Genomic DNA, 16779 nt, shown 5'->3' with positions numbered 1-16779 from the left:
GAACTAGATGGCTCCCTTGGGGCACTGAAATAAAATGAGCTAAAAATTTATCCGTACTCCAAACTCTGTTACTCTAACTCCATTTAATAACTGGATTAAAATATTCTTTTCTCTTAAACAGTAGAGTACCACTCTTTGCCATTTTGTAGCAGATATTACTGGCTTGGATTTGAAGGTTTTTTTTGGAATTTGTTAGCCATAAAGACATTTTTGTGGTGCATGTTAATTCTGCAGACATTACAAAATCCTTCTCTATGCTTATGGCAAAGCTGACAAGCTCATCAGAAAGGTACTGCCTTACAGATGAATAGAAAACTAAAAATGAACTATTAAGTGGCATTCATTACTGGATACATTTAATTCCAAAACATTTGATTTAGCATATGGGTATGGAGTAAAGTAGCATCCTTGTGCACTATTACTACTAAATGCTGAAAATCAATCTTGCAGTGGCTTTGTACATTTTGGCAGCAAGATTTCCTTACATGTGAGGCAGAGGCAGCATAGCGGTGAGAGAATTGAGATGACCAAGGCTGGTATCTTTGGAAGATCTAAGATGACCTCACAGTCAGCTGAAACAGATAGGTAAGGCTTGATTTGAAAGTCTTCGAAGACAAGCACAGATGTTTGTGTGTGATGTGGTGAAAGACAACTAGTGTCCTTGGAGGACCATGGAAAGGACAGTGAGATGATTAGAGTGATAGCAACATTTTCAATGGATTTAAGTGGAGGAAAGTGACAACAGTTGATGTGGGACAGGAACAGGCTGTAGTAGCTAACTCATGCAAACTTGTCCTGGATGAAAGTTTATGCAGTTTAATCAGAGAGAAGCCAGATCCTGGGGACATGCAAGAAATTTTAACAAGGTTTCGACTTGGCTTGCAGGGGACCAGGTAACTAGATACCAAGGCTAGAAGGGACTACTGTGGTAATCTAATTTGATCTCCTGTTAAATGTAGGTCATTGAACTTCCTCGAAATAATTCCTAGAGGATACATTTTAAAAAAATCCACTCGAGTTAAAAATTGCTAGTGATGGAGAATATACCACAGTCATTGGAAAGTTAATTACCTTCACTGTAAAAATTTACACCTTATTTCCAGTCTTGAGTTTATCCAGCTTCAGCTTCTAGCCATTCAATCATCCTTCTTTACTTGTCTGAAGAGCCATCAATAAGTATTTTTTCCCATGCAGATACTTACAGACTGTGATCAAATCATCCTTTAACCTTCTCTGTTGAGCTAAATGAATAGAGGTTCTTGGCTCTATCAGTATAAAGCATGTTTCCTAGTCTTTCCATCGTTTCAGTGGTTATTCTCTGAATCCTCTCCAATTTATCTACATCCTTCTTGAATGCTGGACACAGTATTCCAATAATGGTCATACCAATACGAAATACAGAAGAAAAAAAATGTACTCATACTTGAAATTTCCCTGTTTATGTATTCAAGGATTGCATTAGCCATTTGGGGGCACCACTACATTGGAAGCTCATGTACAGATGATTATCCACTACACCCCTTGAACTATCAGACCCATTTCTCCCCAAGACAGGATCACCAATCTTATAGCTGCTATCCATACTAACTGTAGAGAGATTACATTACAGAATGTTTGCAGTGGCTTCAAGGAAATGACTGATGGCCCCAATTCTATGATGAACAGATATCAACTGAAATGGAGAGCAGTTAGTACCTTACCCAAAGATGTTCAGAACATTGTGCTGGAATTGATTTCAAAATTCTGCCTGGTGTTAAATCACATCATATCACTACTGAATTCATACCTGATTTCATTTATGCAGTATGTAATTTTGGATCAAAAGATGGTATTAATGACCCTTTTACTAACTTTAAGTCACGAGTCACAGGAAGTGATACCATATTTCATTACTTGTACAGCTTCAATACACATAAATGTATAGTTCAGGAAGAAAAGTAATGTAGGAAGAAAAGGAATGTAGCTTATTTAAAGCCAATAGCAAAATAATACTTAACTTTAAATTTTGACATCCATGACATTTAACTTTTCTTCTTTTGCATATTTGTGCCTGGAACAACCTCAACTTCAGATACATTCATGTGCTAAAGTAAAACTGAGCTGTACATAGTCATATACCTCTTTTGGAAGGTGGGTGGGTGCAGAGGGCACAGAGCTTTTGTTACCAACATGGACATTTAATTGAACACCCTTCACTTCTTATTTATAATTCATTTCTTATTTATTTGTGCTAACATCACAAAACTATTTTCTATTTTTTCTTAAAATCTGAAGGCATTTACATCTCATCTGATATTAGCACCATGTCACCAAAACATCATTAAATTAAACAGGATACCATGACTGCATCATATCCACCAATATGTTGACTGCATATTCCCCCTAGCAGTTCTTTTTAAACTAAAGCTATTAAATTCTTCAAGTGAGCAAAGAATAACTAATCAGACACACAAAAATTATAAGAAGATTAATAGGTAACTGCTGAAGTCAAACTTTTCACCACCTTAAGCTGAGTGAAAACAAAAAAGGCAATAACTGACTGAGTATAATCAACTGGATGCTGAGGGAGCCAAGATGACAAAACAGAAAATGTTGTTATTAATGACTAGTCTAAGCAAAATGAAATACAAATTTATCAGTTGGGCAGAATCTGAACAGCTAGGATACATATGGTCATTCTTCACCAACAGACAGTAGATATCTTGGCATTGCAAGCTGAGTGACACCGGAGCTGCATATTTCCTACAGCAGTCTGTAGAAATAGGTCACAAAACATAACATAAGAACATAAGAATGGCCATACTGGGTCAGACCAAAGGTCCATCCAGCCCAGTATCCCATCTGCCGACAGTGGCCAATGCCAGGTGCCCCAGAGAAGGAGAACAGAAGACAATGATCAAGTGATTTATCTCCTGCCATCCATCTCCTGCCCTTGTACCGAAGGCTAGGGCACCATACTTTACCCCTGGCTAATAGCCATTTATGGACCTAACCTGCAAAAATTTATCGAGCTCTTTTTTAAACCCTAATAGAGTCCTGGCCTTCACAGCCTCCTCTGGCAAGGAGTTCCACAGGTTGACTGTGCGCTGTGTGAAGAAACATTTCCTTTTATTAGTTTTGAACCTACTACCCATCAATTTCATTTGGTGTCCCCTAGTTCTTGTATTATGGGAAAAGGTAAATAATTTTTCTATGTTCACTTTCTCCACACCATTCATGATTTTATATACCTCGATCATATCACCCCTCAATCGCCTCTTTTCCAGACTGAAAAGTCCCAGTCTCTCTAGCCTCTCCCCATATGGGACCCGTTCCAAACCCCTAATCATCTTAGTCGCCCTTTTCTGTACCTTTTCTAATGCCAATATCTTTTTGGAGGTGAGGAGACCACATCTGCACACAGTACTCAAGATGTGGGCGTACCATAGTTTTATATAGGGAAAATACGATATCTTTTGCCTTATTATCTATCCCTTTTTTAATAATTCCTAACATCCTATTTGCTTTACTAACTGCTGCTGCACACTGCGTGGATGTCTTCAGAGAACTATCCACTATAACTCCAAGATCCCTTCATTCATTCAGACAATTCTGTCCTTCATTAATTTCAGGTAAAACATTAATGCCTGACTCTCCAGGAACAATTCTCTCCTCAAAATTAACTCTGGATAGGGAAATTAAAGCAGTGTGAAAACTCCCCTCCTTCTTCCAACAGCTCCCCGCCTTCCCCACAAAGAAGCTATATTACAAAACGAACTACAATTCAACATTTCAGAGGTAGCCAGGTTAGACTGCTTCAGCAAAAGCAAGGAGTCAAGTGGTACTTTAAAGACTAACAAGTTATTATGGCCTATAAGCTTTCATGAGCTGCAACTCACTTCATCAGCTGCATGGGGGAAAAGAAAGGAGATGGGAGTGTTACATCAGAGCTAATATAATCATGGTGGATGTGAATAAGAATGTGAGAATACCTAAAGTGTACAATTGCTTACAGTAATGAGTAAGTCATTCCCAGTCCCTATTCAGACCCATTCTGATGATGTCAAATTTGCATATGAATTCCAACTCAGCAGTTTCACAATGCAGTCTGTTTGCTGAAGTTTTTTTTTTTTTGGCTTGGTTAGGTCCTGTGATGGTATCACCAGGGTAGGTGTGGGGACAGAACTGGCAATGGGGTTTGTTGTTGCAGGGACTGGTTCTTCAGTTAGTGTTTCTGGTGTGGGGTCTGTGTTGCCACTGAGTATATGTTTAAGGGGGCTGTCTGTAAGCAAGGAGTAGCTTGCCACCCAGAATCTGACAGAACAAGGAATCTGCTCTCCAAGATCCATAAACATAGTACAACATCCATAAACCATTTTCTCCAATCCCTCAGACAAACACCTATATGATCTCCATCAACCATTCTTAAAATCAGTGGTTTTCAATCACTGTGCTGCCACACATTGGTGTGCCATGAGAACTGTTCAAGTGTGATGTGAGATTTTGTCAATTTCCCCTTAGCAGATCCAACATGGGGGAAACTGATGGCCCCACACCAGCTGGGGCTCAAGCAGTAAGGCTGCCTGAGCCCCAGCTGGCATGGCGTTAGTGAATTTCCACCTCTGATGGCTCTTTGCAGAGCCACCACATGGGGAAGTGCTGACTCCACAGGAATTCATTTGTGCTGGGATACGGTGACCATCCATCCTGTTTTTGGCAGCACAGTCCCATATTTTGGGCACCAAAAAGGCATCCCAACCTTTTTTTTAACAAAGTGGTTAACTGCTCTGTATTTGGTCCCCTAATGGCTGCTGTCCGGAGAGCATGTGAAGAGCATGTACTCATGTGCTCTCCAGCCACACCAGAGGGAGCCAGCAGGGAGCCCTGCAGAAGGAGAACTATGATGGGACATGGGCATGGCTGCCTCCTCCTTCCTGGCTCCCTGAGGCTTGGGGAATCTGGGAGGAGCACCGGTGCCACTGCCACCTCCTTCCCGACCCCCCAAGGTGCAGGGAGCCAGGTGCCCACCTGCACAGCTGCCACCTGGTGCCTGGCTCCCTGTGCCTGGGGGGAGCCAGGAGGAGCACCAGCATGGCTGCTGCCTCCTTCGCAGCACCTCGAGGCATGGGGCAGCTGGAAAGGTCTGCTGGGGCAGCAGCCCTTGGCAGATACAGTGGGGAAGACCACCCCCCACACCCACATCTACCTGTCCCGGATTTGGGATAGGGAGATATGACCACCCTATGCTGGGACTGCTGCTTCCCAACCTGAACAGACTAGTGAGTAGCCTGCTCCTCTCCCTGCTGTTGCAAAGTGGGAGGAAGGGAGGGAACCTGCTGGCACTGGGATGCAGTATTAATGCTGCATCCTGCCTCCAATGGGCTGGTGGGGAGGGGCAACATTTATGAGAAATCAATTCAGCTGAAAAAAGTGTGTGTCATGTTACTGAAAAGGTTGAGAACCACTGCTTAAATTTAGAGTATTCACCTGTAATGAACTGAAAAAAACAAATTAACAGAGACAGTTGGGTCACTACTACAACACAGACCCAAAAAAGAAAACAAGATAACTCTGCTGGTCATTACCTACAGTCCCCAGGTCTCCCACATATCATCAAGGATCTACCAGCTGTCCTAGATGATGATTCCTCACTCTCACAGATCTTGGGAAGAAGGCCACTCCTCATTTACAGACAGCTCCCCGCACCAGGCTGAAACACATACTCATCACCAACCATGCACCCCACAACACAAATACTAACCCAGGAACCAATCTCTGCACCAAACCTCACTGCCAACTCTTTCCAAACGTACCCTAGTGACACCATCACAGGACCTAACCACATTAGCTATAACATCAAAGACTCATTCACCTGCACATCTACTAATGTGATATGGCCCAGCAATGGTCCTCTGACACATACATTGGACAGATGGGACTCTCCATGAAGTAAATGTAGAAACAATAAATGGGCACAGGACAGACATCAGGAATGGTAACATACAAAAAACTGTGGGAGAACATTTTAACCTCTGAAGGGACACAGTTACACACTTGAAAGTTGCCATCCTCAAGCAAAATAACTTCAAAAACAGGCTGCAGGGTTAAACTGCTGAGCTGCAATTCATATGCAAATTTGATACCATCAGACTGGTATTACCATAGGTAATTTTACATTTTAGGTATTCTTACTTTCTTATCCACAATCTTGTCTCGTACACAAATACAGCTGCACAGTTTAATATTCTCATTAAATATGAAAACATAACAGAACTCTATCATAAACACATTTAAGTTAGGGTTGGATTGACTGACAGGCCCATTAGATTCAGGGTTGGCAAGTTTGCTAAAAAGGTGGAAGCGTACTGTTGTAAAGAGAGGCATTATTAGGTAAACAATAGAACATTTCTCTTCCATGGCTACATTCTTGGGGCTGCAAGATAGTCATAATAAATCCAACTGTCATCACTAGCACACCAACAATAAGAATTAGGCAGGATACAAGGTTATCTGAATGGTTCCATTGCTCTTCAGACAGCTTCAGATAACATGCTGTTGGGATGATAAAAACAAGTGGCGTAGCATTGATGATCCCCTGGAAGTAGGAAACAAAACAAAAACCTCCATAAGTGCATATAGTCACATCTCCAACACAAAACAAACACTTGTAACTAGTCTGTGGTTAAACAGTTGCAATTACATCTGTGAAACTTTTCTGTGAAATGAAACAATAATGGCTTTTCTTCTGTGTGTTTTCAATCATCAAAACCCAAATAGATTGCACAGGAGTCTGGACTATAATTTGAAATATCTCAGGATGAAGGACACAATTATAATGTACTCATTTTACTGTAACAAGGTGCAATTTTACCCTATGTGAACTTGTCTTTTATTAAGCCAAAATTACATGAGAATGTTCAGCTCCAAAAATACAGTAAGTCCCATATTTTGAATAGCGTTGAAATATTTTATCATGTAAAATATTTTGGAATGTTTCCTGCTACAGTTTTAGAAGAAATATAAAGGTGCACTATTATTCATTAATCCTTAAAGTTCTTTCATGCACTACAATAAAATACCTATTTGGTTTGTAACTTTTTTCAACAAAACAAAGAAACGCTTCCTGTGCATGATAAATATCAGGACAACAGTATAACATGCTGCTAGAAGCTACACAGAAGAGTGTTGTTGAGCAGTGCCTCCAAACGCAGACCCAGAGTCAGGAAAGCATTCTGTTCAACTCTTAAGCCGTGTCTACACGTGCACGCTACTTCGAAGTAGCGGCACTAACTTTGAAATAGCGCCCGTCACGGCTACACATGTAGGGCGCTATTTCAATGTTAACATCGATGTTAGGCGGCGAGACAGCGAAGCCGCTAACCCCATGAGGGGATAGGAATACCGCCCTACTTCGATGTTCAACGTCGAAGTAGGGACCGTGTAGTCGTTGCGTGTACCGCAACATCGAAATTGCGGGGTCCTCCATGGCGGCCATCAGCTGAGGGGTTGAGAGACGCTCTCTACAGCCCCTCAGCTCAATGGTGGCTGCGTGGAGCGGCCTCTTAAAGGTCCCCGCCCCCTCCCTTTCTGTGCAGGAAGCTGAGAGAGCATGCAGGCAGCAGCAATAACACGCGGCCAGCCTGCACGCTCTTCAGCAGCTCCAAGAACCCCCCAGCGCACCGATGGCTGCCCGGCAGCCCCCCCAGGGGACCCCCCCAAGGGGAGCCAGGGCAGCCAGGCCGGCAGCCAGGCCGGCAAGTGGCAGCGGGGCCCCTCCTGGACGCAGGCCGAAGTTCGGGACCTGCTGGGGCTCTGGAGCGAGGAGGAGGTGCTCCAGGTAATGGGTAGCAAGAGGCGGAACGTGGATGCATTCGCTCGGCTGGCCAAGGGCCTGGCCGCCCGGGGTCACCCTGCCCGCACTCCGGACCATGTCCGGAGTAAAGTCAAAGAGCTGTGGCAGGGTTATGCCCGGGCCCGGGATGCGTCCGGCCGATCTGGGGCCGCCCCCGTCACTTGCCCCTTTTACAGGGAGCTCAGGGACATCCTGGGACCCCGGCACACCTCCTCCCCTCCGGCCACTCGACACCTCGGCTGACGAGCCCCAGCAGGCCCTGGAGCCGGAGTCCACCCCGGAGGTAAGCCCCGCACCCCGGGGGCCCCCCCGGGGCATCGCAGCAGGAGGAGGAGAAGGAGGAGGAGGAGGAGGAGAAGGGGGACTCCTCCTCTGCTGAGACGGGGCTGCACATCCTCCTCCCATCCTGGAGCAGCAGCTGGGCGTCCGCCCCCCGGGTGTCCCCGGACCGTGGGAGTGGACCTACAGGTATGTACCCCCCCCGGTGTACACCCCCAGGGTTGAGGGGCGGGGGTAATAGATATGTGGCCATGGCCCCAAGGACAGCAGTGCCATGTCCCTCACAGGAGTGCATCAGCCCCTGCCCCCACCCCCAGCACAACAGTGCCATGCCCCATCCCCGGGGCAGGGGGGAGCGGAACCTCTAGGGTCCCCCAGGAGGAGGGGGTGAGACGCCCCGCAGCAGCATGTGATGGAGTGGGGGGAGTGCAAATGTGAGACTCAGGCTAGATAAGAGCAACAAGCTGAATAGCTCCCAGGGGCAAAGGATGATCCTGGGGCTACAACTGGCAGGTGACACCTCTGCCCTGAACAAAGAGGAGGGAGGAGCCGAGCTGGCTTTGAACTGGGGGGGGGGCCCCGCAGGTAGAGGCTGGGGAAGGGAGAGCTGGAAGGCAGCCAGCCTGAGGGGGGGGAAAGCTACACCCCAGAGGGGCACCCCTTGGGGTCTTCTCCCCAGGACGGGTTGAAAGGACTGTCTCTGACTGCTGTACTGTCACTCCTGGGAGAAACTGGGCATCTGTGGCCTAAGAAACCTCTCCTGTCAGACCCTGCTGAGTGAAGTGAGAGTCACTCCTGCCAGGGGACGGGGTGCAGTGCAGGGGGACCCGTGAACCCCATCACAGCAGCATCTCCCAGGGACGGGGATGGGGAACTTGCAGCACAGGGGTGGGAGGACAAGGGCCATGGCTCGGGGCCCACACTAACGCCTGTCTCCACTCTTCTTCCCCCCCTCCTGTGTTCCGCAGCTGCACCATCGGAAGGACCGGAGAGCGCCGGTGAGGCTTCAGTGGTCCCGGAAACCCCTCCGGGGCCATCGCTCCAGGCAAGCCCGTTGGCGGAGGACCGACTAGCCCCACGGTGGGCAAGACGGTGGACCCAGCAACACCACACGCCGGCGATGGACCCCCAGCTGCTGGCCATCCATCGTCGGCAGCTGGAGGTCGCGGAGCAGCGTCTGCGGGTGGAGCAACGCCGCCTCCACTTCCAGGAGCGGGCGCTGGCCTGACGCCAAGAGGCATGGGGAGCCTACATGGAGACCTTCAACCGCCTCGTGGACTACCTGGCCCCCCATGCCGCGCCGGCTGCCGCTGCGCCCGCCCTGAGTGCTCTACTCGCCGCGCCACCCGCTGCTCCGCTCGTCGCCGTGCCATCCGCCATCGCCCCGCCACTCACCACCGAGGGCCAGACCGCTGAGGGACACCTGGGGCCAGCTGAGACTTGCCGGACGTATCTTCCGGTCCACGCGGCCCCCAGCCAGCCCCGGACAGGGCTGCGGCCGAGGCGGGGCTCCCGGCCGCCCACCCCCAGTGCCTGACTATAGGGACGTGGGGCCCAGGACGTGCCCCCCCCTTGTATATAGTTTTGGGACTTATTTATTTGTGCCCCCCATTTGCCCCGTCCCCCCCCATGTAAATAGTTCTCCCTTTCCTTGTAATCCCTGGTTTTCTGTTCTTTGTACATATAATATATGCAAACTTTTTCATTATTCACTTATATAATAGTTTAGTTAGAAGGTCTTGTATATAGTTTGTTGTTATTAGTTAAAAAAACAGTTCAAAGAAAACCAGTTTCATTTCACCAACAAGTGTGTGCTTTTATTTGTCCAGGAAAAGTGTGGGGGGGTGTGCTGTTGGTTGCTCTGTGGTGTGGGTGTAAGGGCAGGGAGAGTTGTGGAGGAAGAGGGGGGACAGTGGGGGGCCTGGCAGAGTTCACCCCGCGGCCTCATCGAAGTGGGCCTGCAGGGCCTCCCAGACCCGGGTCCCTTCGGGGTCCACCTGGCGACTGGGAGCAGCGGGTGGCTGGACATCGGCCCTGCCGGCCTCCACAGCCCAGCCCTGAAAAAAGGCCTCCCCCTTGCTCTCCACCACATTGTGTAGGGCGCAGCAGGCACCCACAATCTGGGGGATGTTGTTGGGGCCCGCTTCCAAGCGGGTCAGGAGACATCTCCAGCGCCCTTTGAGGCGGCCAAATGAGCGCTCCACCACCTGCCGCGCATGGTTCAGGCGCTCGTTGAAGCGCTCCTGGCTGGCAGAGAGATGGCCCGTGTACGGGTGCATGAGCCAGGGCCAGAGGGGGTATGCCGCATCTGCGATGACGCAGAGGGACATGGTGGTGTCCCCAACAGGGATCTCCCGCTGGGGGATGTGGGTCCCCGCCTCCAGCCGACGGCACAGGCCCGAGTTCTGGAAAACCCGGGCATCGTGGGTGCTGCCAGGCCAGCCCACATAAACGTCCTGGAAACGGCCCCGGCTGTCCACCAAGGCCTGGAGGACCACTCAGTGGTAGCCCTCGCGGTTTACGTAGCGTCCTCCACTGTGTTGCGGGGCGCGGATGGGGATGTGAGTCCCATCCAGAGCCCCGAAGCAATTGGGGAAGCCCAGCGTGGCAAAGCCCACGATGGTGGCATCTGGGTCCCCCAGCCTCACGAGCCTGTGGAGGAGCATGGCGTTCATGGCGCGCACGACCTGCAGGGGAAGCACATGGGAGAGCACCAATGAGGGGTGAGCAGGGTGTGCATGGCCCTGCCCTCCCCTCCCCTCCCCTCCCCTGCCCTGCCCTGCCCAGGCCACCCTGCCCGACCCCCCCCGTGGGTCCTCTTACCTCCATGAGGACAGCCCCCACGGTGGCCTTGCCGACGCCAAACTGCTGGCCCACGGATTGGTAGCTGTCTGGAGTGGCCAGCTTCCAGACAGTGATGCCGACCCGCTTCTCCACTGGGAGGGCATGCCGCATGGCAGTGTCCTGGTGCCTGAGTGTGGGGGTGAGCCACTGGCACAGCTCCATAAATGTCTGCCGGCTCGTCGTAAAGTTCCTGAGCCAGCAGTCATCATCCCACTCCTCAAGCACCAGCCGCTCCCACCAGTCGGTGCTGGTGAGGTAGCTCCACAGGCGGCGGCGTGTGAGGCGGAAGGGGGGGTCGGGGTGCTGCACGGTTGGGGGTTGAGTCCTGCTCCCCTGCAGGCTGCTCCTCCTCCGGTGTAGCAAGGAGGTGCTCAGCTGCCTCCCGCATGGCATGGATCAGGGCAAGCCCTGCTCCTGCCGGGAGGGTTGGGTGGACCTCTGGTTGCTGCTGCTGCTGCTGGGGGTCCATGATTGCGTCGCCTGAGGTCTGCGTGCCTATGGCTCTTCAGACCGCGTGCTGTGCAGACTGAGTGTGTCTGGGAGGGGCCCTTTAAGGGAGCGGCTAGCTGTTGCCCCGGAAACGCTAGTCCGCCCTGTGACCCTGTCTGCAGCTGTGCCTGGCATCCCTATTTCGATGTGGTGCTGCGCAACGTCGATGTTGAACATCGACGTTGCCAGCCGTGGAGGACATGTAGATGTTATTCATCGAAATAGCCCACATCGAAATAGGCTACTTCGAAGTAGGCTTCATGTGTAGACGTAGCTTTACTCATGTGCTGAACATTTAAGGGAACTAACTACAAGTCCAGCATGTGCTTAAGTGCTATCCTGGACAGGAATGGGTTTAAGCATGTACTTAAGCATTTTCTTAAGAAAGACCCAGGTGTGAATATTGATGCAGCTACACATCATTTGCCATCAGAGAATTCTGAATTGTTGTGCATGATTTTGGAACTTTCAATCCTCTTAATGGGTAGTGTGTGTTAATTACAAATAAGAGTATCCATAAATGTGTTCATTAGAGAGAGTATGGGGATGTAGTAATCCATACATCAGTGTGTCTTTGTTTCATTCATCTGTATTTTCTTGCTACTTATATTGTCATACTGGGAAGTGTTACTGGCAGTCATCAGTCACAGACCTAGTAGAAACTGATGGATGTACTAGTACTATGCACCCTTCGTTCAGGCTACATGACAGAGCAGTTAAATGGCCCTTTTGCTTAGTGATAGGCAAAACAACAGAAGCAATGCCTCAGTCATGGACAACTATAGTAAGGCCTGGAAGCTAAGCCATATGGCCCCAGAGGTTTTCCTAGAGGTTTAATGCAATACAGAGAATTGATTTATTGGCAGCTGTATCTGTGTAGGGATTAAAAAAAACAGGGAGAAAGTGAGCAGACAGCAAGAGAAGCAGTGGTGATCATAGTGCTTGGGAGGAAGCCAAGAGACAAATTCTTTTAGGCATAACACTTGGTGAGAAGACACACTGGATTTTCTGAACAAAGGAACAGCCTCATGTTTGTTTGTACTATGTTCTGCGAATCAGGACTTTGTGTACATTTTTGTAAATGGACAAGACTTCATAAACAAAATACCAAATTCATCTCTTCAGCTTCTTCTAATGGAAACAACCTGGCAAGGACTCGAATAATGACTAACTGCTGGAGCTCCAATGGACAATACTATGTTTATGGAAGGCTTAGTTATATGGAAGATTATTACAAAATAGGAAGGTCATACAAATAAAAATCATACCCATTTACTAATCTTGGCAAGAGAGTGAAAGTGACATTCTGTGACACTGCCTCATTAATATATTAATTTAGTCTAATAAAATAATACTTTATCATATTAATTATACAGGGATAAGTCTTTCTGTAACATTAAAGAAAATGTACAGTATAAGGAAATTCTGTTTAATTAGTTATACACATTTACCAATTTCATACACAAAACTTAAACAGCTGGAATGAGAGTTGCCAAAAGATGCCAAACAAGCAGCACTGGAGGAAACAGCAAAGGGCACACCTGGCCTGGCCATGTACCCTCTTCTGGCATCTTTCAGCACACTCACACTCTGTCAGTCATCTTGCCAAAACAGCCATCCCTCCCCTTCTTGGGCACAACTGCCCTCCCTCCTAGCGGGAACTCCCACAGCCTTTCTGCTGGAAGTATTCTTCTTTTAACATTCCTCTAATCCAGCTGTCTGATAAGGATACACTAGCAGTTAAGTCCCTCCACTGCTCTTCCGTCTGTCCACACTCTGGCTACGTCTACACGTGCACGCTACATCGAAATAGCTTATTTCGATGTACATCTACACGTCCTCCAGGGCTGGCAACGTCGACGTTCAACTTCGACGTTGGGCAGCACCACATCGAAATAGGCGCTGTGAGGGAACGTCAACACACCAAAGTAGCACACATCGAAATAAGGGTGCCAGGAACAGCTGCAGACAGGGTCACAGGGCGGACTCAACAGCAAGCCGCTCCCTTAAAGGGCCCCTCCCAGACACAGTTGCACTAAACAACACAAGATCCACAGAGCCGACAACTGGTTGCAGACCCTGTGCATGCAGCATGGATCCCCAGCTGCAGCAGCAGCAGCCAGAAGCCCTGGGCTAAGGGCTGCTGCACACGGTGACCATAGAGCCCCGCAGGGGCTGGAGAGAGCGTCTCTCAACCCCTCAGCTGATGGCCGCCATGGTGGACCCCACTATTTCGATGTTGCGGGACGCAGATCGTCTACACGTGCCCTACTTCGACGTTCAACTTCGAAGTAGGGCGCTATTCCCATCCCCTCATGGGGTTAGCGACTTCGACGTCTCGCCGCCTAATGTCAATTTCAACTTTGAAATAGCGCCCAACACGTGTAGCCGTGACGGGCGCTATTTCGAAGTTGGTGCTGCTACTTCGAAGTAGCGTGCACGTGTAGATGCGGCCTCTGTGGCCTGTTGCTGTGGTTTAGAGTCAGCATGTAACTCCTGATGCTGCTCCTGCTTTCAGCCATCTGTGGCTAGTTTCACTTAGGAGGCTAGCTACTCTGGTATACAGTCTTTAACATTTCGGCTGTGTCTACACTAGCCAAAAACTTCGAAGTGGCCATGCAAATGGTCATTCTGAAGTTTACTAATGAAGCGCTGAAATACATATTCAGCGCCTCATTAGAGTGCAGGCGGCCACGGCACTTCGAAATTGATGTGGCTCGCTGCCGCGCGGCTCTTCCAAACTGGGCTCCTTTTCGAAAGGACCCCAGCTACTTCTAAGTCCCCTTATTCCTAGGAGCAGATGGGAATAAGGAGACTGAAGTAGCTGGGGTGCTTTTGAAAAGGAGCCCCGTCTGGACAAGCTGAGTCAATTTCGAAGTGCCGTGGCTGCCCACATTCTAACGAGGCACTGAATATGTATTTTAGAGCTTCATTAGTAAACTTCGAAATGGCCATTTGCATGGCCACTTCGAAGGTTTTGGCTAGTGTAGACGTAGCCTTTGTGTTCTTTGAGTATGAAAGACAAGAAAAAGGTTAGCAACTGTCTTCAGGATTGATCCAGACAGAATTGTGAGGCCCCTGGACAAGGTTGGGGGGGGCAGAGGGATGGGGCCTTTGGCAGGAGCAGAGTTAGCTTCCCCAGCCAGTTCTTCAGGGCTGCTCATCCCATGCCACCTATGTTACATTTAAAAGAATACTGTAGGTTTTTTTTGGAATTCCATTTATACTAAAGAGTGATTTAGTAAATAAAGAGGCCTTACATGCACTTACATTCAGCTCTAAAACTATTCCGAGGCAATCATACACCAAAGATATGCTTGTTGCTACAGCAACAACAACTACTGTGACAACAGTATGGAAAATGGTAGTAAGGGTCCCACTGAAAAACATATTGGCAATTACCTGGAATGAAAACAGAGTTTGTTACTTTGCTTTGGCCCTTTTTTTAATTTAACAATCAGCATCTTTCAAATTCTATATGCTATGTTTTATAGAGCAAATGAAAGGAGCAGGTGAGAATATTATGGCTCTCAACCATCTCAGGTTCTTGACTTCAGTGAGATGTATCCCAACTTTCTCAGAAATCATTCCATATGAAAATTACACAACAAACTCCAACATTTGACTCTGCTTTATCTTCAGGACATAGTCATGCTCTTCTCACTCACCTAAGAAACATGATAAAAACCTGCACCAAGAAGTCATTTATTAAAAGAAAATATTTCCTACAGATTTTCTATTAATGGAATGGTTATACAGTCAAACAGCCCAGGACTTTCCCCTCTACTTCATAATAAAATCCCCTCCCCCACTTACTTGCAACAACTTCTTGCCTACTATACTGTATGAGTCACCATTCCGGAGTTCACAATGTGCCAGTTCCGTTACACCATACTGAGAATTTAAGCAGCACTATTAAATCAAACAATATTAACCTTATAAAACATAAGAAATAGCCTACTAAATGCTATAGCTAGCATACACTACTCCTTTATATATTGATACTTAGATAAAATTAACCAGAAATTGCAATTAGAACAGATCTCACCATATACTTTACAGTTTAATCATATGATTAAAAATACCATGGAAAAAGAGATAAATGCCTTACTTCTCTAGTCACAAAACATTCAATGGGGAAAGTCAGGATTATAGTGACTCCATAGCAAAACCTTCCAAATGTAGCAAGATCATCATCTCTGCAATAATTTTCAAATATATCTCCTAGAGAAGAGTGAAAAATGAAATTATTTTCAAATTAAGGACAACTGTGGCTAATTATTGGCTAATATTTCTATTGGCATAAATGTAGAGCTAAATCACCAGAATAACTGCATACAAATACTTTAGATTTTCTAACCCACTTGTCGAGATACAAGTCAGAAAATGAGGATTATCTGATCATAAGTGACATTCAAATTTAACTTTCATGACCCTGACAGTAATAGCATTTTCTATTCTTTCTTAGGTTTTCAAGATCATTTCCATGTGAGTATTTATTTATGTATCATACATACAACAGGGTTAAGCCTATTGTCTTCCTATTCCGTGCAGCTTTCTTTTTGAGATATCTTTGTAATGGTGTTTCTGGTGTTTTCTTTCAAATCAGTGTGTGACACAGTTTTAGAAAGAAAAATGTTTGGTTAAAAAACACAGATTTCCTTTTTGTTATTCTTAGGACAAGAACAATCACACAAGGAAGACTAGATGGGTACAGATAGAGACCTGAATTTCCTTTGTATCGTATTACAGGATCTAATCACAGCTGCAACCCTACACTGTGGAATTTCAAACCTTCAAAGCCCTTTGTAAACATATGGATCATTAATTGGTAGTTCCTTTCACATCAGCTTACTACAATACTGCTATACAATTCCAGTGAACACTTCACCTGATTATAGCAAAGGACCAGGGGAGAGATGACCATGGGATCTAGTTCAGGCTGAATGTGTAGAGCATCTTACCTTCAGTGTAGCCAGTAAATGTCACATATCCACATGCAGCAAACATCACACTGATAAACAGAGCGAGTGAGACAGACACGTGAGTGATGCGAGACCAGTTACTCAGAGTGGGTTCTTCCAAAGAGCCATAGATTAAAAAGCTGTTATGATGGCAAACGAATGCTGAAACACACATGGCAATTAAAAACATAAATTTCATGAAAAATAAAAAAATTGTACCATGCTAAACTTGTGGACTCCTGGAAGGTGGAAATATAGCACAGATTACATCAGTGTATTATCAGAAAGAGAAATGAAGGGTGCAGTAAGCAGCAAACATTAAATGGCTTCATATTTTGGATGTTTATTTCATTCTACTTGGGACTCCACTTT

At 47.1% G+C, this 16779-nt stretch overlaps 1 protein-coding gene across 1 annotated transcript in view; it reads right to left on the bottom strand.

Annotated features, from left to right (window-relative positions):
- Window positions 1-6197: 6197 nt before the first annotated feature.
- Window positions 6198-16779, bottom strand: part of SLC38A11 (solute carrier family 38 member 11) — a 39302-nt gene continuing 28720 nt past the window's right edge. The window contains exons 6-9 of the mRNA XM_075001740.1: window positions 16408-16569; window positions 15555-15667; window positions 14714-14845; window positions 6198-6574 (exon numbers count right to left, since the gene is read on the bottom strand). Coding sequence (XP_074857841.1) covers window positions 6326-6574; window positions 14714-14845; window positions 15555-15667; window positions 16408-16569 — 656 coding nt within the window. The 3' untranslated portion in view covers window positions 6198-6325. The remainder of the gene's footprint in view (window positions 6575-14713; window positions 14846-15554; window positions 15668-16407; window positions 16570-16779) is intronic.

Source organism: Carettochelys insculpta, chromosome 8 (genome assembly GCF_033958435.1).
Source record: "Carettochelys insculpta isolate YL-2023 chromosome 8, ASM3395843v1, whole genome shotgun sequence".
Taxonomy (NCBI): Eukaryota; Metazoa; Chordata; order Testudines; family Carettochelyidae; genus Carettochelys; species Carettochelys insculpta.
The sequence above is the reverse complement of the archived record's forward strand: the minus strand, read 5'-3'. Positions and strand labels throughout refer to the sequence as shown.